At 36.5% G+C, this 24182-nt stretch overlaps 4 protein-coding genes across 4 annotated transcripts; 1 reads left to right on the forward strand and 3 right to left on the reverse strand.

Moving 5' to 3' along the window:
• Positions 1-291: 291 nt before the first annotated feature.
• Positions 292-1432, forward strand: LOC114358498 (cuticle protein 19-like). The gene is made up of 4 exons (XM_028312474.1): positions 292-303; positions 429-605; positions 1024-1190; positions 1305-1432. Exons 1-4 carry the CDS (start codon positions 292-294, stop codon positions 1369-1371), a joined length of 423 nt encoding a protein of 140 aa, XP_028168275.1. The 3' UTR covers positions 1372-1432.
• Positions 1433-3225: 1793 nt separating this feature from the next.
• LOC114358500 (histidine-rich glycoprotein-like) lies at positions 3226-7711 on the reverse strand. The gene is made up of 7 exons (XM_028312475.1): positions 7663-7711; positions 7351-7527; positions 6851-7017; positions 6674-6728; positions 3757-3933; positions 3416-3582; positions 3226-3292 (listed from the first exon to the last, which is right to left on the reverse strand). Exons 1-7 carry the CDS (start codon positions 7672-7674, stop codon positions 3226-3228), a joined length of 822 nt encoding a protein of 273 aa, XP_028168276.1. The 5' UTR covers positions 7675-7711.
• Positions 7712-9892: 2181 nt separating this feature from the next.
• LOC114358501 (histidine-rich glycoprotein-like) lies at positions 9893-14532 on the reverse strand. The gene is made up of 8 exons (XM_028312476.1): positions 14493-14532; positions 13954-14133; positions 13569-13735; positions 13301-13367; positions 11000-11056; positions 10679-10852; positions 10371-10537; positions 9893-9970 (listed from the first exon to the last, which is right to left on the reverse strand). The coding sequence occupies exons 1-8, from the start codon at positions 14502-14504 to the stop codon at positions 9904-9906; spliced, it is 891 nt and encodes a 296-aa protein (XP_028168277.1). The 5' UTR covers positions 14505-14532; the 3' UTR covers positions 9893-9903.
• Positions 14533-16945: 2413 nt separating this feature from the next.
• Positions 16946-23884, reverse strand: LOC114358502 (histidine-rich glycoprotein-like). The gene is made up of 8 exons (XM_028312477.1): positions 23822-23884; positions 21291-21533; positions 21041-21207; positions 20812-20863; positions 17949-17999; positions 17585-17758; positions 17247-17413; positions 16946-17064 (listed from the first exon to the last, which is right to left on the reverse strand). The coding sequence occupies exons 1-8, from the start codon at positions 23882-23884 to the stop codon at positions 16998-17000; spliced, it is 984 nt and encodes a 327-aa protein (XP_028168278.1). The 3' UTR covers positions 16946-16997.
• Between the last annotated feature and the right edge of the window lie 298 nt (positions 23885-24182).

A 24182-nucleotide genomic window follows, 5' to 3' on the forward strand; every position in this document is an offset into this window, starting at 1 on the left:
ACATAAATATAATTATTTGTTGCATCGGCAAATGTGCGTAAAACATTCTGTAAACCTGTTTTCAAGATTTGTTTCAGTATTGCATACCCAAATTGAGACCTACATGTTCGTAATACTTTTATACGTTTATACTTTTAATTGCCAGTCATTTGATATAATATTGATATTGGATCAGTATTACAGCACGACACTCCAATACAGATATAAAAGTCGCAGATTTAAAGTAATTGACATCAGTTAACCACTGGAATTAAAAACAGTAACACAAAAAAATNAAAGAAATAAACAACAATGATCTCAAAGGTACAAAATATAAGCGTTTGTAATGTTTTTCAAATAGCAAAAATAATATCTGTCACAAAATCTTTTTTTTAGCCTGAGTAAAATTTAGTATGAGTACCATTTTAATAGCTTTTGCCTTTTATCAGGTGTTGTGTTTAGCCGTTCTGGTGGCCGCAGTGGCCGCCCAGTCCGACCATGGCCACCACGAGCACCACCACGGCTACTCCTCGCAGCACATCTCGCGCCACGACGGCAAACCAGAGAAAGTCACTGTTCAAGTAAAAGACAAACACGGACACGCTCATGAAATTCACGATTACTACGTAAGTAGAGACGATATTACATATCCTTCCTACTAATATTATAAATGCGAAAGTTTGGATGTCATGATGTCTGGACGTTTGGATGTCTGGATGTCTGGATGTTTGTTACTCTTTCACGCAAAAACTACTGAACGGATTTTGTTGAAACTTTACAGTATTACTGTTTATAACCCAGATTAACATATAGGCTATAATTTATGACGATCTGTGACATACTAAATTTCACGCGGGTGAAACCGCGGGCAAAAGCTAGTAGTATCAATAAAGTATCCTCATTAGTATAAAATTAGCTCTACCCATAAAGAAGGCTGCAAGTCTCTGTCTGATGAAATTAATATCGTTGTAACTATTGAAGTTGAAAATTTTTGATGCCAACTAACTTGTAGCACCTATTCTATCTCTTTACTTTGTCCACCAGGCCCACCCTAAGTACGAGTTCGAGTACAAGGTGGAGGACAAGCACACTGGCGACCACAAGACCCAGCACGAGCACCGCGAGGGTGACGCCGTGAAGGGCTTCTACTCCCTGCACGAGCCTGATGGTTCCGTCAGGGACGTCCACTACCACAGCGACAAGCACACTGGGTAAGTTTTTGAGTTAAAATGCAAGACTACACTGTAACGAAAGTCCTGATAAATCAAACTAAAATGAAATCTATGTGTGGTCAAATTGGTCATGTTCTATTTTTTTTTTCACAGGTTCCACGCTATTGTTAAGCACAACACCCACCACGTCGTCCCAGAGCATCACCATCATCACCATTAAACTATTACGAGTATTAATATTAGGTTATTCGTTATTACGCTTGAATGTTATGTCGTTGAATAAATAAATGTTATTTGTACTTTAATAATTTGTGTGATTTCATTTGTCAACTCATACCATGTTTGTCGTATTTCCGTTAGTTCAGTATACTCACTCAGAGTAGTCAAGTATAATAATTTTATAAATGAAATTATTTCCTATTTACTTGTTATAAAATAAATAATAAATTCATTAAGTAAAGATAAATCATTCATTAAAAATTAGAAAGAGGTACAAAACTTCAATTCTTAAAATTACGAAATATTTGTCATTTCCTTTATGTTAAGCTTTCGGAATACCAGTTTACTAGATAAAACCAGATAAAGGAATTAAATCTAGAAAAATATTCTACAAAATATATTTTCTATCTTGTTTTTTTTTTTATAAATGGAATGAAGTAAAGAGATCATTACAACGATCGTGAAATATTTCGTTGAACACGAATATTATTGTATTTGAAATAATATGAAGTCATTGCCCTGAATGACACACAAGGGCCAACTGCTGTCAGATTCCGGTCTGTTAAAAGAAAATGATATAATTTATGAAACTCTAACTAGTATAAATTATTGAAAATGTACAAATTAATATACATTTTCACTATCATAATGATGAGAATGAGAGCTAAGACAGAATTCAAATTAAAATCTGCATAGTATACTTATCATATTTAATTTTATGTCTAATTTTGTGACAAAAGATAGCCAATATCCTTTTCCTATGTCAAATCCATATTTTTATAGAAAATATTTAATCATGATCGGTTTAGAAAGAAGCGTATGAAATGAACAGGAACTTTTTCATCATCTATTTTTGTCTCTACACTAATATTATTATTTCTTGCGCTGCTTCTTCTCAGCACTGGCCCATTTATTGTCCCGAAGCAGTGGTAAGGTATCTGACTGGGACGTATAAAAGTGCTTCTCAAAAATCTGGTAAACTTGTTTTGAATCCGTTCTATCATAGTCTTAGTCTATATTTAGCCTCATGGGGTGACCAGACGAATGCATTGCATTCCAGGTGGCTCTTTACTAGTGCTTCGTACAAAGTTCTCACTGCATTCATAATTGTGAATTCTCGTGATTGACGCAAAATGAACCCTAAATTCCGGTATGCCTTCTTACAGGCTTTAATTATGTGTCCCCGGAAACAGAGATCGGTTGTAAAATAAACTCCAAGGTCCTTTGTTTCCGTTCCGTTACGTTACATAGGAAAAGGATAGGCTGTCTTTTATCGCAAGACGATAAGAAGCTTTCATGAGTTTTATCACGCTTCATGTCGATAAAATGTGAATGAACATTATTACTTTTTGTTAAAAAAATAAATAATTTTAATAAAGATTTTTGGTAATAAACTGAAACCTGCACGCTAGCAAAGTATGGCCAGCTGATAATAAGAGCTTAAAGCGTGGTAGTCTTATCCTGAAATTAGAAATAATGAAACGACTTTTAAAGTCGAAAATTTTCTCCTAAACTAAAATTTCATTGCCATCGGCAATAATCCCTATACTCCAGTATACTCTTTCATTAAAGAGGTGAATATTAATTTACTCGAAAAGCTCCGAATTTTTCGGCATACCTAATAATTGTGAGGAACCTCAAAGGTTAATCAAATAATTGCATTCTTTCTTTGTACATACTGCTATTGATAAACTATTAGAAATGGGTATGATAGTGGTCTTACGTATATCAAGAAATTAATATTCATGAGTTAACCAATAAAATCACAAAATCAATATGAAACAAACATTTATTTATTATTCAACGATATAACAGTAAAGCGTACCTACTAACGAAATAACCTAAAAGGAACAATTTAGTGATGATGATGGTGATGCTCTGGGACGACGTGGTGGGTGTTGTGCTTGACAGTGGCGTGGAATCTGTGGAAAAAATACAAATATAAAACATGACCAAAATTGACCATCATAGATATCATTTTGGTTTAACCTATCAGTATTCAGTACCTTCTTATTGATAATTTTGTACTTTACTCAAAAACTCACCCGGTGTGCTTGTCGCTGTGGTAGTGGACATCCCTGACGGAACCATGAGGCTCGTGCAGGGAGTAGAAGCCCTTCACGGCGTCTCCGTCGCGGTGCTCGTGCTGGGTCTTGTGGTCGCCGGTGTGCTTGTCCTCCACTTTGTATTCGAACTCGTACTTAGGGTGGGCCTGGTAGACAAAGCAAAGAGGTACAATAGGAGTTACAGGTAAGTCAGCATTATAAAGTAGGTACCATAATAAGATTTACAAGAAGACAGGGACTTCTTTAAATGGATAATTATGGATTTTTTTATGTGAATGTGGATGTTTTATTGATACTCTATATAAAGCGTATCTACTTACGTAGTAATCGTGAATTTCATGCGCGTGTCCGTGTTTGTCTTTGACTTGAACAGTGACTTTCTCAGGTTTGCCGTCGTGGCGCGAGATGTGCTGCGAGGAGTAGCCGTGGTGGTGCTCGTGGTGGCCGTGGTCGGACTGAGCGGCCACTGCGGCCACCAGAACGGCTAAGCAAAGCACCTGTTTGAAAAAATGATGGTATAAAATGCAGGTTTACTGTTAGAAAACATTATGTGATAGCTATGAGACTTAGGAATGTTTGAATTTTCTTACTTTTATGGAATTGATAAATCAAAAAATAAGTAGGTAAGTAATTTACCTTTGAGATCATTTTTTGCTTGTGTTACTGTTGTCAAACCCAGCAGTTGACTGATACAAAATAATTAAATGTCTCCGACTTTTATATCACTATCGGGGTCATTATCGATATAATATCATAGTGATTTGCAATCGAAAGCATGCACTTACTAATTTGGATATGCGACACTGTAATAATTTTGCAAAGGTGTTTGCTCCAGTGTGCTTTATGTAAATTCAGACATGTAAAGAGAAATGTTTAAATAATCGGTGTGAGAATGGAAAATGGAAATTTCATTTGGACGTGGTTTGTTAAGTAACAATATTTTATTTGACAATTTGGCTTAGCGAAGCTGTAAGAATTTTCATGTTGCAAGAATTCTTTTTCCCCTAGCCTAGGTAGGTACTAGTTGGTGCAGCTTCTTTGGTTAAAATCGAAATAAATTAAAATCATTTCCTATTAACTAATTTGGATTGTTCAAAGACCCTAGAAAGTGAGTCGTTTAGCTTAGAAGGTAACCTTACAGAACATATTATTTTTGTTTGATAAATATATTTTTAAGCGCTTTGGTGTTCGATGTATTATGCAGCTAGCAAATCGAGTAAATATTGCCATGAAAAAGAGAGTAGGTACTAAAACTATGTCACTTTTGTAGCGGAGTTTTGTGCTGACACTGTGTAGGTTTGTTGAAGAAGACTATGCCCATATATGGGTTGGCATATTCATTTCAGGTCACCCAAAGGGCGATGGAGCGGGCTATGCTCGGAGTTTCCCTGCGTGATCGAATCAGAAATGAGGAGATCCGTAGGAGAACCAAAGTAACCGACATAGCTCGCAGAATTGCTAAAATCAAGTGGCAGTAGGCGGGGCACATAGCTCGTAGAGGGTTGGGGCAGGAAAGTTCTCGAGTGGCGACCACGGGCTGGAAAACGTAACGTGGGCAGGCCTCCTACTAGGTGGACCGACGATCTGGTAAAGGTCGCGGGAAGAGCCTGGATGCGGGCGGCGCAGGACCGTTCATTGTGGAAAACCTTGGGGGAGGCCTTTGTCCAGCAGTGGACGTCATTTGGCTGAAACGAACGAACGAACGAACGATTCATTTCTGCCAGCCTATTCCCAAAAACGATATTCAAAGTTTCAAATGTTTCCATCGCGTTGCCAGCATTTAACTGACAGTGACAGATAGTATAATATTTTGAACTATTATGTTGCATTTTTTACTGTAAAATTATCACTTCACGGGATTTATTGCAACAATCTCTTTTTTAACGGTAAATAAGATATTTACCCTCCCGACGTTTCGGCTCGGTTGCACGAGTCATGTTCGCGGGCAGACTGAAGAGATGCGGCGTCGTCGTCGTTAAAAAAGATATTGTTGCAATAAATCCCGAGAAGTGATAATTTTATAGTGACAGATAGACCCGAAACTACGTAACCGGCGCAATTGAGTAGGCCTGCTGCTGTACAATCAACTCGACAAAATTCTTGGGACTTTCATTAAATTTTCGGCTGCTATCGGATCCATAGTCCTATTCAGCAGGGTAGGATGCGCGCCGTGATATACTTTATCGACGTCAAAATGTATGGCCAAAATCGATAAAATGGGATGGGATCGACGCGGATCCTATCCTAGCCTACAGGGTAGGGATATTTTTGTAATTACTACCTAACCGCATCTGTGGTCTAGTGGCTACTACGAGTACTACAGACCCAGAGTTTCGGGGTTCGATTCTCAGTGGGGGCAGATTTTTCAGAGCGGTTTAGTTGGTGGTAGGGCTTGTTCTAAGTCCGCCTGGCTAGTTACCACCATCTTTTCTAATTTAAGTCTGTCACCATAACAGTGCAATATCAGTATTGTTGGTTTCTGGCAGTTGGAGGTAAGGTAAGACAGCTAGAGTCTTTTTATGGTTGAAGATTCTTTGTGAAGCTCGCTTCCACCTTCAGCCTGATCATTACTTTCCATCAGGGGAGATGCAGACCAAGAGCTTCCTCGTTGTGGATAAAAAAAGTATCTTGTTTGGCTACCAGTATTGAACTACGAGTTTCTATGTCGTACAGAAAAGAGTTTTTCTCATAATTAATTGTCTTGGTCCTCGTTAATCGCTCGTAATCGTGGAAGTAGGATTTATTATTAAGGCTTGGTATTTCTGCTAAAGTAGGTATTTCGCGCTGTCAAAATCTGCGCGCGCAATACTTCGCCGAAGACAGCGCGCCAAAGAGCTCTCGCGGCTACACAGTATAGAAATACGCAGTTTAGAAATACGCAGTTGGTTAGGTTAGGTNTTGCCATCGGCAATAATCCCTATACTCTAGTATACTCTTTCATTAAATAGGTGAATATTAATTTACTCGAAAAGCTCCGAATTTTTCGGCATACCTAATAATTGTGAGGAACCTCAATGGTTAATCAAATAATTGCATTCTTTCTTTGTACATACTGCTATTGATAAACTATTAGAAATAAGTATGATAGTGGTCTTATGTATATCAAGAAATTAATATTCATGACTTAACCAATAAAATCACAAAATCAATATGAAACAAACATTTATTTATTATTCAACGATATAACAGTCAAGCGTACTAACGAAATAACCTAAAAGGAACAATTTAGTGATGATGATGGTGATGCTCTGGGACGACGTGGTGGGTGTTGTGCTTAACAGTGGCGTGGAATCTGTGGAAAAAATACAAATATAAAACATGACCAAAATTGACCATCATAGATATCATTTTGGTTTAACCTATCAGTACCTTCTTACAGTTATTGATAATTTTGTACTTTACTCAAAAACTCACCCGGTGTGCTTGTCGCTGTGGTAGTGGACATCCCTGACGGAACCATCAGGCTCGTGCAGGGAGTAGAAGCCCTTCACGGCGTCTCCATCGCGGTGCTCGTGCTGGGTCTTGTGGTCGCCGGTGTGCTTGTCCTCCACTTTGTACTCGAACTCGTACTTAGGGTGGGCCTGGTGGACAAACCACAGAGGTTTTAAAACAATAGTTGCTACGGTAAGTCACATTCCAAATTAGGTTACCAAAAAAGTTTTAAACTTTACTAACGGCCGCCCGCGACTTCGTACGCGTGGATCCCGTTTTACCCCCTTTTCCCGAATTTTCTTTGCTATAAACCTCACGGAGCCCGAGACCTTTCCAACGAATGCAAAACCGTGGAAATCGGTTCGTGCGTTCTGGAGTTATAGCGTCAGGGAGGAAAACCCGACTTATTTTTATATAGTAGATTATTGTTACAAGAATGAGGATATTTTATTGATACTCTATGTCACAGCGTATCTACTTACGTAGTAATCGTGAATTTCATGAGCGTGTCCGTGTTTGTCTTTTACTTGAACAGTGACTTTCTCTGGTTTGCCGTCGTGGCGCGAGATGTGCTGCGAGGAGTAGCCGTGGTGGTGCTCGTGGTGGCCATGGTCGGACTGGGCGGCCACTGCGGCCACCAGAACGGCTAAGCAAAGCACCTGTTTGAAAAAATGATGGTATAAAATGCAGGTTTACTGTTAGAAAACATTATGTGACAGCTATGAGACTTAGGAATGTTTGAATTTTCTTACTTTTATGGAATTGATAAATCAAAAAATAAGTAAGTAATTTACCTTTGAGATCATTTTTTGCTTGTGTTACTGTTGTCAAACCCAGTAGTTGACTGATACAAAATAATTAAATGTCTCCGACTTTTATATCACTATCGGGGTCATTATCGATATAATATCATAGTGATTTGCAATCGAAAGCATGCACTTACTAATTTGGATATGGGACACTGCAATAATTTTGCAAAGGTGTTTGCTTCAGTGTGCTTTATGTGAAGTCAACGATAAGACTTGTAAAGAGAAATGTTTAATTAATCGGCGAGAAAATGGAAAATGTAAAAATAATTTTATTATTATTTCATTTGAACGCAGCTTTTTAGGTAACATTTAGATATTTTATTTAACAAAAAAAAACATGGTAGGGTTTATGTGAAGTTGTAGGAACATTCTTGCAAAACAGTGTCATGTAGCAAGAATTCTACTTCTCCTTGGTAGGTGCTCCTTTGGATAAAATCGAAACAAATTAAAATCATTTCCTGATTACAAACCTAATTTGGATTGTTCAAAGACCTTAGAGAGCCGTTTCACTTAATAGGTTTACCATACAGACCACAATAATATTAAATTTTTTGTTTGATAAATATATTTTGAAGCGCTTTGTTGTTCGATATATTATGCAGCTAGTCAAATCGAGTAAATATTGCCATGAAAATGAGAGTAGGTACTAAAACTATGTTACTCTTGTAGCGGAGTTTGGGCTGACACTGTGTAGGTTTGTTGAATAAGACTATGCCCATATTTTATAATATGGGTTTTATAATACCTTTATAGGTTGGCATACCCGTTTCTACCATCCTATTCCCAAAACGACGAATCAAAGTTTCCATCCCTCATAAGCGAAGCGAAGCTCGTTGCCAGCGTTTAACCGACAGGGACAGATAGACCCGAAACTACGCCTGCTGTACAATCAACTCGACAAAATTCTTGGGACTTTCATTAAATTCTCGGCTGCTATAGTATCAATAGCCTACTACCTACTACCTATTCAGCAAGGTAGGATGCGCGCCGTGATTATACTTTATCGATGTCAAAATGTATGATCGATAAAATGGCGAGATAACCGCTTATCGCGGCGCGCATCCTATAGGCCTACAGGGGCACCTTCAAACTGTTTCATTTTTACCAGACTGTGCCAGAAGGAGGGTTATATTTTTGTAAGTAATACCTAAAACCGCATCTATATTCTAGTGGTTAGACTATCTACTTCAGACCCTGAGTTTCAGGGTTCGATTCCTAGTGGGGGCAGATTTTTCTGGTCGGTTAGGTTGGTGGTAGGGCTTGTTCTAAGTGCGCCTGGCTAGTTTCAACTATATTATTTTCTAATTTAAGTCTGTCACCATAACAATCTTAACAGTATTGTAAGAGAGCTAGTTTCTCTGTGGTCGAGGATTTCAGCCTGATCATCACTTTCCATCAGGTGAGATGCAGACCAAGAGCTTCCACAAACACAAGTAGATTAACTGTTATTTTAACGGCAAGACTAGTAGTACCTACTACTGGATATTGCTATGGGGTTTGGCTATGTTCCACGTAAGTCGGAGTCCGCTCGTAATTATCCTCACTGCATGATTTATTATTAAAATAAATACTAGTACTAATACAGCTCTTGGCTTCGTCCTGGTGGGGTACCATAATAAGTAGCACAACTGAATATTTGATATTTTGATTTAAAGCTAGGTATATAAGATTATTCTGTAGTTGTGTTCGTGGTTGCGATGAGTAGTTTTGGTACATAAAGTAAATAACTTTGCTACGATGTCTCAGTAAATCACCCTATTTACAGAATGTGTAGGGCCTACAATGGTCTTGACGTTCATATGTATTTATATTTCCTATGAATAGGTGGTATTCTATGTAGGTACTATCACGGTAACTAAAATATATGTATAAATAATTTCCAGGACCTAATTTTACCTTTTCGAATGAATTGTTTTCCTAAGTCGCGTGTTTAGACCCATCATGCAATATGTGACTATAATGAAAATATGAAATTGTTTCAAAATTTAGTCCACAATTGTTTCAATTTTTAGTGTTACAAATCTACGTGTAGGTAGTTGTGGTATTATAGGTGGTGGTGGACTTGTACATTTTCTCAACTTAGACCATTAATTTAGACCATGGTTGGCCAAGTTCAGGGATAGACGAAAAAATGACACGTAAATTACAATTAATAAAATTTATTTATCACACAAACAGAATCTTATAAATAAGTAACACAATAACATTTTGATAGGTGGGTACGGCTCAGTGGTGATGATGGTGATGCTCAGGAACAAGGTGGTGAGTGCTGTGCTTTACAGTAGCGTGGAAGCTGAAATGAATGAGGCAACACATTAGGAATAACTTAAGCTGAACGGAGAGTTACTTAAAAGGTTTTTAGAACAAGGCAGGTAATTGACCGCAAACGCATCGATGTTAGGTGAGATGCAGTCTAGGATGGTACCTAACTGCCCTGTAAGTGCCTATTCACTCTCGCCTTAAAATGCCCCGGATTGTAGAGTTCGAGAAAGACAGCAGCAGGCAGAATTCCAGTCCCTAGCTGTTCGCATTATAAGAGAGTTATCGAAACGCCTAGTGCGAGTGGAATGTCGTCAATGGAGGGACGTTAAGCTAAAACTGCTCTGGTTCCTGGTGATGGAAGTTAGAGATATTATTTATAGCAGCACCGCTGCACTATCAACTATTGACTTTTGCATTCGTTGAATACTTACCCAGTGTGCTTGTCGCTGTGGTAGTCGACGTGTCTTTCGGAACCATCAGGCTCGTGCAGCGAGTAGAAGCCCTTCACGTCGTCCCCTTCGCGGTGCTCATGCTGAGTCTTGTGGTCACCAGTGTGCTTGTCCTCCACTTTATACTCGAACTCGTACTTAGGGTGGGCCTGGTAGACAAAGCGATGAATTACAAAAGGTGCTACAAGTAAGTCGGCATCGCAAAGTACCTACCTTATAAAAATATTTAAACTTTATTATTTTAACAATATCATTATTCATCAGACAGAGGCTTACTATTATCTACTTACGTAGTAATCGTGAATTTCATGACCGTGTCCGTGTTTGTCTTTTACGTGAACAGTGACTTTTTCTGGTTTGCCGTCGTGGCGCGAGATGTGCTGCGAGGAGTAGCCGTGGTGGTGGCCGTGGCCGTGGTCAGATTGAGCGGCCACTACAGCCACCAGAGCAGCAAGGCACAGCACCTGGTTTGAGAAATATTTAGTTAATTAAAGAAGTCCACTAAAACCATAAACTGTTCAGTGTTTTAAAATGGAATTAAAATCTTAGAACTTAAATCCTGTTGCAACAAGTTATTGATTTAGATATTTAAACTTAAAATGCGAGTGTACCTTAGAGCACATTTTTGTTGTGTTATTGTTGTCGAACCCAAAGGTAAACTGATACAGCTGATTGAAAAAACGCGACTTTTATATCTGCACCCGTGTTAATGGCAATAATATTGTCTTTATTCTATTAATCGGCAATTAAAATCATTTATGCAAATTTCAGTGTGCAATATCGTTATACGTAATGCGTTTGCTCCATACAGGTACATTCGGCAATGCGACAAATAAAGAGAAAGGTTTAATTTATGGGTGTCGAAATTTTACTTTGGGATTTTATTAGGTATTGTTATAATCGTTTTTGAATATTTAATACCTATTATTTGGGTAAATTATAGCTAGGCCATTCTCCGAATACAACTCGATGTAAGCATGTATTTTAAGCCCCGGGTACATACCTACTAGATTTTTAAACAAAACAATAAAAATATAATATTCATTTTCTCCTTGATTGGCACATAAGTACAATAAAATATTACATTATTACTTGAGAAGATAATTATACGAATGACAGCACGAATGCAATAAAATGTAGGGCATTAACTTGTTTTGTGTAAAAATGACAATTTATCGCTGGAAATAATATGTAGTTTAATGCCTCTCCTAATTTTACCACTAACACGACTAGAAATCTACGAGTAAAGCCGGGTCCAGACCGTGTAATGTAAGATTACGTGTAATGTAAAATAGTAAAATTACGTGTAATGTAACACGAATTCTACGTCATGTGGACGGCACTACGAGCATTACATGTGTGTACTACTACAATGCTGCCCATACTATTTCATGTATTACGTTTATTACACTGTGTTACATTACATTACGCGTTACATTTGTCTGGACCCGGTTTAATCAGGATCGGAAAAACAACTAAAGAAACCAGTTAGGTGCTGCTTGAGATTATCAGATGATGATAATCGCCTGAGTAAAACAAGTCTTTTGATACAATATTTATTTATTTCTGTTGAAATTCTCTATAATTTTTACGTTGTTTTTTTTGTTAAAATGTAACTTATGTTTACGAGCCATAGTAATGAATCGATTCGTCATCATCATTGACATATTAACATATTCATATTCAGCTGTTCTTTGACTGAATTCACAAAGGTTACATTATTTATTTTATGTTATAGCCATAGCAGCAATTTTAATTGTTAAATATGTACTAATTAAACTACTCTATCGCACTGGGGTAACCTGTAATGCTAGAGCTAAGATTGTTATTAAATAAATAAAATAAATAAATCATAATTTCAGCCATGGGACGTCCACTGCTGAACATAGGCCTCCCCCAATGATTTCCACAATGGCCGGTTAGTGGCGGCCTGCATCCAGCGCCTGAATGAATTGATTAAATTCACCCAAATTCGTCAAAATTTAAGTGCTAAGGAGTAATATGTGTTCGTAAATACACACATTCAAAGACTGCTAAAATCACACTCCACCCTTTGGTTTCGCCGTTAGTAAAAATTAATATGAAACTGCAAGTAAGCGACGCGAGCAAAGTAGGTAACTAAAATAAAAACTTTTTAGTACAAGTACGAGTATAGTGAACCAATCAATGAGCGTTTTTCATTTACATATAGTACAGTGGGCTGAGTGTGAGTTTACATCAAACGCATGAGCGCGTTTAAAAAATGTATGAAAATTTTAGTTTTTGAACGTTTCCCGCTCGGGGCGCTGTTCAATCCGTCATACATTTAATGTCATTTTTTGACGCGCTCACTAGTGAAGGCGTTTGATGAAAACTCACACTAGGTCCTCAGACTACCTAAGTCCAACATTTAGCGCACTCAAGTCACTGTGCGAAACATCAAGCTGTTTTATTTCCTTCCGTTTTTTGTAATGTAATTTTTATTGGGTGGTTAATTAGGTATTTACTCGTAGTTATGGGTGACTTAGGAGTCGGAGTGGTCGCCATGGCCGAAATCGGTCGGATGGATCATCATCATGGGTGACTGTTTGGAAACCTTCCCAACTCATTTCATTGTCGCATAGTCATCAAGCTAGTGTGGATCATCCACTTGCAATGGAGACTAGCGTGAATCCCGTATTCACAAACGACACTTGCTTAGGTGAAGCAGAAAATCGAACGCACAGCGTTGAATAAAGGTCTGTGATTCAACTATGAATGCAGTCTGTGCCAAAGCACAGAAACATAAATTAAAATATTCTTTTAAATAAACTGTTATAATCGAGCACTTAAATCAAATTACAATGTGTTAAAGAAGTAACATCTATTTATTATGTAAATACAATAACATTAACATAAAAACAAGAAGTAATTCGACATAAACTTATTCCTTAGTGGTGATGGTGGTGGTGCTTTTCAGGTACAAGATGGTGGGTGCTGTGCTTCACAGTAGCGTGGAATCTGAAACACAAATGAAAATTGATTAGTGACTCACAAAACTCCTTGTAAAATAATTGTGCCCTAAGAGGTTCTACTTCAATAATATTGTGGTCAATTGTTTTAAAAATTATTTTCACGATTTTTTGTTTCAGCCAAAGAATAAAGATTGTATAAATTATGTAATCTAGGTGGAGATTTGAAGCAGTCTCGTATTCTTATTACCCGGTGTGCTTGTCGCTGTGGTAGTCGACGTGTCTTTCGGAACCGTCAGGCTCGTGCAGGGAGTAGAAGCCCTTCACGTCGTCACCATCGCGGTGCTCGTGCTGGGTCTTGTGGTCACCGGTGTGGTGGTCTGTTACTTTGTACTCGAACTCGTACTTAGGGTGGGCCTGATGGATAAGGAAAAAAATGTTTTGTTAATCTAAAGCTGTCCAAAGCAAATTAAGATTTCATTTTAAAGAATTAAAATTCAATCATCAATGCTGTCAAAACAATTAATTTTATCACCTACTCAAGGTATACATATAAACTTTTAATTCAAATAGGGAAAATTAAATGTTTATCCTTTGAGGATATTAAATAATAACTTTATGATAATAGGACTTACGTAGTAATCATAGTGATGTTCATGACCGTGCCCGTGTTCATGTCCGTGTAAATGAACAGAGACTTTTTCTGGTTTGCCGTCGTGGCGTGAGATGTGCTGCGAGGAGTAGCCGTGGTGGTGGCCGTGGCCGTGGTCTGACTGAGCGGCCACTACGGCCACCAGAGCGGCTAAGCACAGGACCTAGATTGAATAAAAGGGTAGGTTATGCAAGTTGTAAAATAAAAGACTTAGTAGTTAAATAAATTTTTTTTTAATGTTAGTGTTGCTTTAAGTTTTCTTATTTTAGCTATTATGAAATCAGTGCCTGTACGAGTATACTGGTTAAGTAATATCTACGTCTAGGTACCTCGTAACTTTTGTTATAGATTTTGATTTGATTAGGTCTCAGTATTATTTTGTTAGCACCTTGATTAACGAAGCGATTACGGTCTCGACTAAAATTAATTTTGTAGTAAATATTTAAGTTATACGTAGATTCATGTTCTTTCTCCGTTAATTAATTACCATTTAATAAAACCAGACAGAATACAAAAGTTTACCTTAGACACCATTTTATTTTCAGAAGTGGTATTGTTGTTAAATCCAACGATCCACTGATGCAAATGATAAAAAATCCGCAGCTTTTATACTGGATTGGGATAGCAATAATATTATCTTTATTCTAAATTATCGGCAATTAAAATCATATTGACCAAATTGTTAATATGCAATACCGCAATAAAAAAGGCGTTTGCCCCATAAACGCACATTCAGCAAAACGACAAATTATGGAAAGGCTATGTGAAAGGTATTATTTATAGTTTCGCTTGAATACTACTTAGAGAAATAAAATAAAATAAAAATATTTCTTTTTTTACCATGGTAGGTTGAAGCAACTTGCAACAAGCAACAAAGTTGTTGTACTGTAATCACATACATAATGAGCCACCTTAATGCATGATTCACTTCGACTGACGCGATGACTCAACGTACTTTCTCAAGTATAAAATCTAATTTATTTTTTCGGAAAATTATCCTATATTGTGCTTTGGTAAGCACACAAAGTTTGTTAGGAACAAATAGGTATTCAATGTTTCAAATGTCCTAAATGGAAATCAAACCCAGAGCCTCCGAGTCAAGATGTCTCACTCTCGAAGCACTGAACCACGAAGGCGTTATTGGGATTATTACTAGTGGGATTTGACTGCCTTAATTAATTATTTTGGTATCAAATTCTATTCAAATACAACGATAGAGAAATAGATAAATTGCATTTCATTACATTAATAAGTTTTGTATACGTCTTATCGTTATTACTTTTTAGGCGTTGTAATTTCCATAACATAACACAAAGATCAAAATGCCTGTCAGTACGGCTGCATCAACTTCAATAATAATAATTGTTCGAATTCGTAGATAATGCAATAATTATTACCATAATGATTTTTTTTAAATAATTATTTGGCACTAGCCTAGGATTTCCTTAGGACGTCCACCCACAAGGTGGACCGATGCCCTCATAAAGAAAGCAGAAAGGCGCTGGATGCAGATCGCCACCAACCGGGCATTGTGGAAATCATTGGGGGAGGCCTATGTTCAGCAGGATGTCCTATGGCTGAAATGATGTAGATGATGAACCTAGAATTATTGACTTCCTAATAAAAATTAACTCACGGCATTAGGTACCTAAGTAGTTTATTTTTATTCTGAAACTAATCTCAGAATAGTAGTCGCAAGAACGCGCCTGCATTAATAATGTTTGGATATCACTCGAGTAGATACGCAACGATCGAACAAACTATAATCGTAGGACTTTAATCATGAGCAGCACCGTAGCTCGTTCATTCGTGCGTTCGTTTCAGCCAAAATAAAATAGAACAGCTGGACAAAGTATTCAACCATTTTCACAATGACTGGCCCTACGCTTCCTGCATCCAGGTGCTTCTCGAGATCTTTACTAGATCGTTGGTTCATTGAGTAGGAGGCCTGCCTACATTATGGCTTCCATCCCCTCCGCGTAGTTGTTCTTTGTATTTTTTTGTATGTGAAAGGCCTGCCACCACATTATTCTCCGCTACAGGTTCGTTCGTTCGTTCGTTTCAGCCAAATGACGTCCACTGCTGGACAAAGGCCTCCCCCAAGGTTTTCCACAATGAACGGTCCTGCGCTGCCCGCATCCAGGCTCTTCCCGCGACCTTTACCAGATCGTCGTTCCACCTAGTAGGAGGCCTGCCTACGCTACGTTTAAGGTAAGGTACAGGTAAGTAGAGACAATTTTAATTTTAACTAAAATGCTTATTTTACTTCGAAATATTTTGTTTTTATTTGAAATCTAACTTGTTTTTATCAAAATCACAAATCTAGAGCCACTTTCAGTTTCGTTGTTAACGAAGCGTTGAATGGCGCGCCCGGAGAGGCTTAGTTCAAACGATCATAGCAAATGTTGTGACAGGGATAGAGACATGCGATTTTTGGTTTTACAAAGGTACAGAATACGTAAAAGAGAATAATACAAAGTAATAAAAACCACCTGTTATAGGGGCATTTTTTGGATAAATTTATCAAATAACCAAAAAAACACGAATTTAAAAGCAGATTTTTTTCAAAAAGTATAATTTTTTATTATTTGTTGGCATTTTCTGAGTATTTTATGTATTTTTTTTAGATATCGTTGTTATTTAGCATTATTAGTTATTACTGTTTTTATTTTATCAGGATATACCTATTAGTTTAAAAGTTATTATGTTTTCTTTACAATAAGTAATCGGAAGAAAAAAAATCTATAAAAATTCCAAAAAATACTAAAAAAAAAATTGACCTCTCTTTTGTCGATAAAAATAGGTCTGGTTTCATCTATTTTCATAGTATGTACACTTTATCGTGACTCACACTGTATACATTAATGCAATGATCTTTACTGCATTGCTTGGTATTGGGACGAAATTAAGGAGGTTTCAAAGGAAATATCGAAGTAATTATAAATAGACAACTTTTAATAAGTAGGTACAAATAAGGCAACAGAACATTTTTAACTAGAAGTAATCAAAAACAACTTTTTATTAATTTTAGTGGTGGTGGTGATGCTTTTCAGGGACCAGGTGGTGAGTGCTGTGCTTCACAGTAGCGTGAAAACTGAAAATAAAAACACTTTGTTTAATAAAAGTAGCAAAAACTCTACAATTACTCATGAATTGTCTATCAACCAAAGATTATCATTGCGAAAGTCGTTCTTCTATTTCATATTATCCAAACTTCAGTTTAAGTATAAAAAATGACCTGGATTTTAAAATGTAAATATGACATCGAATGCTTACCCAGTGTGCTTGTCGCTGTGGTAGTCGACTTTTCTTTCGGAACCATCAGGCTCGTGCAGGGAGTAGAAGCCCTTCACGACGTCTCCATCGCGGTGCTCGTGCTGGGTCTTGTGGTCGCCGGTGTGCTTGTCCTCCACCTTGTACTCGAACTCGTATTTAGGGTAGGCCTGATGAACAAAGTAAGAAAATTATATATGCTTACCAAGATTAACATGAAACGTCTAAAACTTAAAAATGCTCTGAACTTGTTACTAAAATCTTAGTGAGTTGAATTATGTCTTTCTCACAAATTGAATTCTTATATTATTCGTAAGATGGCTATCTAAGAATGTACTTACGTAGTAATCGTGAATTTCATGCTCGTGTCCGTGTTTGTCTTTTACGTGAACAGAGACTTTTTCTGGTTTGCCGTCGTGACGCGAGATGTGCTGCGAAGAGTAGCCGTGGTGGTGGCCGTGGCCTTGGTCGGACTGAGCGGCTACTGCAGCCACCAGAGCAACGAAGCACAGTACCTGTTTAAAAAGAAAAATGTCACATAACTTTCAACGCGTTTCGTAATATTTTTTGAATTGAAGGTATTCTAATCATTTTACGCCCTTTGTAGAAATAGGTAACTTTAACTTTTTAACTACAGGGTTGTTTCTAATACTGAGATTGACTTGGTTAATATCTATTAAATCTAATATTTCACCTCTACCTTACCTTTGAGATCATCTTTAGTTGTGTGTTGCTGTTGTCAAACTCAACGCTCAACTGATACCAATAATTGAAAATCAGCGACTTTTATATCGCCACGAGGGTTAATAACAATTACATTATCTTTGTATACATATAAATTATCGGCAATAAAATTCATATTGCCGAATTTGTTAATGTGCAATACTGCTATCAGGCGTTTGCTCCATATACCTAATTTGGCAATGTGACAAATACAGAGAAAGGCTTCGTGAAAGGTTTGTAAAAACCTTTCTAAAACAGTGCCTAATTGAAGCTTAATTTAAGTAATTTAGAAACAATAGCAACATAAATTAGTAATTAAATAGTGAAAACAAAATTGATCAGTTAGTCTTCTTTTTCCCTCTTTTGTCTAATATATAAAACATTTGGACAAAATTACATTTTATCCAATACAGCAGCTTCCATTTTGATAAAGAAACTATGAAAGTCATAGGTGTCTTATATTCAGTTTCAGTCATTTCTTTCTACAAACTTAATCTAGGTATCTTTTTCTCTTACAGTTCATCAGTTATAACTTTTTCAGTACCTAACTATCAAATGTATTTATCATTCCAATGACACACATTTTGTTGGATATTCGCAAATGTTGTTTCTCTGAATTTTTTTTTTTATAAAAAAATCCATTCTGTTTTAATTAGTCATACATCAAAAGGTCCTACATTTGTAACCATTATTTGTTTGCCTTATGTTATACGTGTTATAACACCATGCCATGCCATGCTGCCATGCCCTTAACAAATGTTATTCGTTTCTGATAAATTATGACTCTGCCTTCGGAAGCACGGAACCATCAAGTCGATGCAGGCCTGCAATATCTTGACCCGCTAGGAACAGCAACACATCTCCTATAGCGACTTTAAGAGCTCGACATTTTAACCATTATTCTTGACTTTTCATTGTATTTCGTACTATCGTAATCATAGTCGTAAGATGGGGATAGCGGTGCGGGTTGTACAATAACTAAATGTCGATGTATAACTTTACTGCATATCTGAATTGTACAATTGTTTGTTATCCTAAATAAAATAAAATAAAATAAAATAGTAATCATAATTTTCATACAACTATAGCGGCGTTATTTTATTTTCATACAAAAAAAAACGATTACCATACCTTATCGAGAACGATGTTTATTTGTGCTTCGGGTCTTACTACTTTTATGTTACGAGTACTTATGGACTTAATTTACATTGCTAGCTTACTACAATTAAACGTAATTAGCAGAAAAAAATACGTCTCACAATAAGGGGGGAGAGGGTGTTGAATCAACACTGTTGATGAAGTACGTATGACGTGTGGCAAAGGATGGGAGGGTTCTTTTCGTGAAGATGTATAATTTCAATATCTAATTATTATGTTACTAGCTAACCTAAGTTTAGTTTAGGTAATTTAAGAGATTGTTCTCTCTCACCACTAGAGATGTGCCGCTGAGAAAGTTCTCGTTCCCGGCAATATTCCCAGTGAGAATATTCTCGAGAACCGAGAACGCTCCCGGGAATATTCTCAGTGTTCTCGATAGAATACATTTAGTTTTAATTTAAATTTTGTTGTTTATGTGATATTATTTGTAATGTTTCGAAACTGGGCGTTAAGACTAGTCGTTATAAACAAGGCATGACATGTGTGAGTGAGATATTGCTGTCTTGCTCACTCTTTTCGTGGCGAACGCGTACCGCGGCTTTAGGACTCGGCTACGGTATTTGAACATCAGTGTGCCTCTGAGTTTTAAGGCCCTTGCCACCCTAGCGGATTGCAAGCGGATTCAAAGCGGATTTAAAGCGGAGCGGCAACGCGACGGAGACGCCGCGTGAAAATATCGTGAAGCTTCCCGAAGGCTGCCCAGCCGAGCTGGATTCGATGATTGACCTTTTTTCGAAGTTGAACCTACCTAACTAGACTTTTTGTCCCAGGTATACATTATTGTCAACAACTTCGAGTGTAGTCTCCAGCTTTTAGAGGAGTGGGTGCNCTCACCACTAACATTACAATAGGCCCAATCATTAAAGGGCTATTCAGTTTTAAGTTCAATAATACCTTTACCTATTGAATTAAAACGTAATAAAGAATTTGAATTTGAATAAATTTTTGCAGAAGTTGAAATGTTCGGTTTTTGAAGAGTTGGGTTTTCAGAAAGAAGGTTTTCAATAAGTTCGTTTTATTTATTCAAAATATTCTTGCTTTCATTACAGTCCCAGAAAATAAATAAGAAAATAAATGAATTAAATGCGTGACTCGAGGAAATTAAAACGAACTAAAAATTACTATGAAAATCCAAATTGACATTAAATATCCGACAAAAATATAAAGCTCTCGAATACGAGTAGTAATCCTAGCTACCTTATAAGGATATATCGGATAATATTAAGAAAGATAGAATGAATTACATTAATCAACTTTTTACTAAATGTTAGGTAGATAGGTAAGTACAACTTTTTTTTTTTTTTTTTTAATGTGATAGGAGGCAAACGAGCAGACGGATCACCTGATGGTAAGTGATTCTTGGTGCATGTTATTTTATTTTGTACTTGCAAAGAATAAATACTTTTCTTTCTTTCTTTCTTTCTTTCTTATTATTTTAAGAAGATTTAGAATCTGTCAGCAGGGGCTGATTTGTGATTTGCATGTTGAGTTTTTCCCTTGAAAATTGTTGTGATTTATTAGTGAATACTCGTAAGAGTTAGGTATTTTATTAATTGACATAATTAAGTTTGGTGTGTAAAGAGTTTATGAATGAAAATTCAAAGTAATTACAAATAATATAACATTTATTACGTATACAAACAGGGTAACAAAAAATTTACTATTTTTATCCTTTTTAGTGGTGATGATGATGTTCGGGGACCAGATGATGGGTGCTGTGCTTCACAGTGGCGTGGAAACTATAAGAAAGAAAATATATTATTAATTGGTGAAATAGACAAAATGAAGAATATTTGTAAGTAAGAACTAAAATATCATCACAGTGTATTTTATTTGGTGTTATTTTATTAAAATTGTATGGTCTTAATGGCTGATAATATTTTCATGTTACAGTCGTTATGACATTGGATGCTTACCCATTGTGCTTGTCGCTGTGGTAGTCGACGTGCCTTTCAGAGCCGTCGGGCTCATGCAGGGAGTAGAAGCCCTTCACGGCGTCTCCATCGCGGTGCTCATGCTGGGTCTTGTGGTCGCCGGTGTGCTTGTCCTCCACTTTGTACTCGAACTCATATTTAGGGTAAGCCTGAAGAAGGGTATTAACGTTAATTTAAGTAATGAGAATTTCAAGATATTGCTCCTAAGATTTTAGAGAAACCTGGCACTTACATAATAATCATAATGATGTTCATGACCGTGACCGTGTCCATGACCATGTTCATCTCCATGTAAGTGAACACTGACTTTCTCGGGTTTGCCGTCGTGTCGGGAGATGTGCTGCGACGAGAAGCCATGGCCATGTTCGTGGCCGTGATGTTCATGGCCGTGGTGTTCAAGACCATGGTGTTCATGACCATAGCCATGTTCAAACTGGGCAGAGGCTACAGCTGCCAGAGCAGCAAAACATAGAACCTGTTTTGAACAAAAAGAAACATATCTTTGTGATACTGAATAATAATCCTTTTTAAATATTATTGTCAAAGATATTTACAACATTTTTACTTTATATTTTGGGATACTTTAGGTAGAATGGTCTTATCTTAACAATAACCGTTAGGTATATTTAAATGTTACCTTAGAAATCATTTTGTTTGGTTGTGTTATTGTTATCAAACCCAAAGGTGAACTGATACCATTTGGTACATGCCCACGACTTTTATATTCACATCAGGGCTAACCGCGGTCATAATAATCTATATTTAATCTAAATTATTGGCAGTAAAAAAATAATGTGCGAAGTTTTAGTATGCAATACTGTAATCGTTTCGTAAAGGCGTTTGCTCTACATGCGTACGTTCGGCAACGCGACAACCATCTAGAGAAAGGTTCAATTAACAATTCGAATTTGATTTCAGCCTTCCGTGAAACAATATCTACTATTGTAATGGTTATTGGTTTTTAATTCATGGAAGGTTCTTTAATTTGGTCGGCGCCTCTTAGAGAAAGTTAATCTTATTTTGATCATAAATTAATTTGAACGTTTTTAAAACGAAATTAATTATTTTGTTTCAGACGTATTATAGAAGGAGGTAAAGCAGTAGGTATATTAAGAAGCAAATTGAATTCCCAACGTCACAATGATCCAAACGATAATAAAATTATGATCCTTGGTGTATCAAGTGGAGGAGAACAGCAACAGTTGGTAGCAGTACGATTCTGTTCGGATAGCAACAAGAACAAAAAGTTAGTTTGCTAAAGAAAATAATATATTACTTTCGTCACTTAACTAACAGGTGAATCTTATAAGATGGATAGTATTATACGTCTTAATAATATTCAGCTGTTGTTCAAAAAGTGTACAGGAGAGCATTTTAATGAGTATATCTATAAACAATGAACATTCTTGCGAATCATACAGTACAGGTAAAAACTTAATTTCTAAAGCGCGTTTGGTTCTTGAAAGGGTGATACACCATATCACAGCTGTTTTTTTAGGTAAGTAAATGTGTTCGTTATAGCATGTCGAACTTATTATTTAGGTACTTTAACTCTATCTGACAGTTGAAAAGCTCTTGAAAAGACCTGGAGTGAGATCAAGCGAGAAGCTCAAGACCGAACGAGATGGAGGACTGTTGTGGACGCCCTCTACCCCATCTAGGGGACATAGGAACATAAGTCAAGTAAGTCAAGACAGTTGAAAAGGCCCGTAACAGTGTGCTTACTGTGAGTTTGCATTGACCGTCCTAAAAAAATCTATGAAGATTTTGGTTCTTGAAAGTAGGGAAGCTGTACAACTTGTCATAAATTTAATGTCGTTTTTTACGCAGTCGATAGCGATCACGTTTGATGTAAACTCGCACTAAACACACTGGTAACGTAAATAGTAATTTACTATGGACTCTGATAGTTCTTTATATTTTAAGTCATTGACTATAATTTCATCATTCTTATAACTCTTCCCAAGCACTATCTTAAATGCACGTTTTAAAATTAGTTTAATTACCAGTTTCAGGTAATGTTGATCTACCTAAACATATTTCTTCATACTGAATTGTTTTGTAGATGTACTTATAGTAAAATAAATAAAAACGGATAAGACAAGACTTACTCAGGCTGGGTTGCACCATCTTACTTTAACTTCAAAAAACGTCAAAAATCTGTCAAACTCCATATAAAAAGCACCGGTTATTGTTATAACTGTTAAAGTTAGGTGATACAACCCCACCTTAGATAACTGAAGATATTTATAATATTAATTACTGTACGTTATTCGCCAATTAGTTAGAAATGACTAAATTAAGAAAATTAGAATAAATGAATACGAGTATCATGTCTTTCTTAAGGATACCTTTTGTTATAGGAATACTTAATTTGTTTTATTAAATAAAAAATAATCTTGTAAAATATTTGCTTGCTCCGCTTTGTAAACTAAAAATGTCTTAGACGAGTAGGTTTATTTTATTTTATTAATATTAATTGTTAATGTCAGTGCAGCAAAATTACTAATTTGTTGGCTTAAATATTATTGAACTATTCATTAACTTCATGAAAACAAGCATCAATCAGAAGTTTTTGCAATGTACTAATTAGAAAAATACTACTTAGTTTTTCTTAAGTTGAGTTTGAAACATTCACTGTCTTTTTCAGTTTTCAATAAACTATGTTCACTTCAGTTATTAATGAATAATGTAATCAACTAAATAACTTTCTTTTGTGTATTTGTTTCTTGTTTTATGTGGTGTACTTCTTCTTCTTCGTACTCTTGCCAGAGCGATCGTGGTCGTCACACCTGATTTGGTGGCAGCTTCACAATCCGTCGCCATTCCTCCCACATTGCAGCCTTTCATGTGCACTCGTGGAATGGACCATTGAGTGCGGTTTTGACCTGATCAGTCCAGCTCATGGGTGTCCTGCCGCGCGCTCTTGTGGTGTGCAATAAGGTGTTTATCTATCTTAATACTAATTGAAGTAAATAATGTTTATAGCATTTATAAAGTGAAATTAAAAGAAAATATAAAGCATAAAGGTATTTATTGTATCACATTTTTTTACAGAATATAAAACATATCAAAAGTAACAGGTAACAATCACAGGTAACAGGTAGGAACCAAAGGTAACATT

Source organism: Ostrinia furnacalis, unplaced genomic scaffold (assembly GCF_004193835.3).
Source record: "Ostrinia furnacalis isolate ACB-3 unplaced genomic scaffold, ASM419383v2 OfSCF3968, whole genome shotgun sequence".
Classification (NCBI taxonomy): Eukaryota; Metazoa; Arthropoda; class Insecta; order Lepidoptera; family Crambidae; genus Ostrinia; species Ostrinia furnacalis.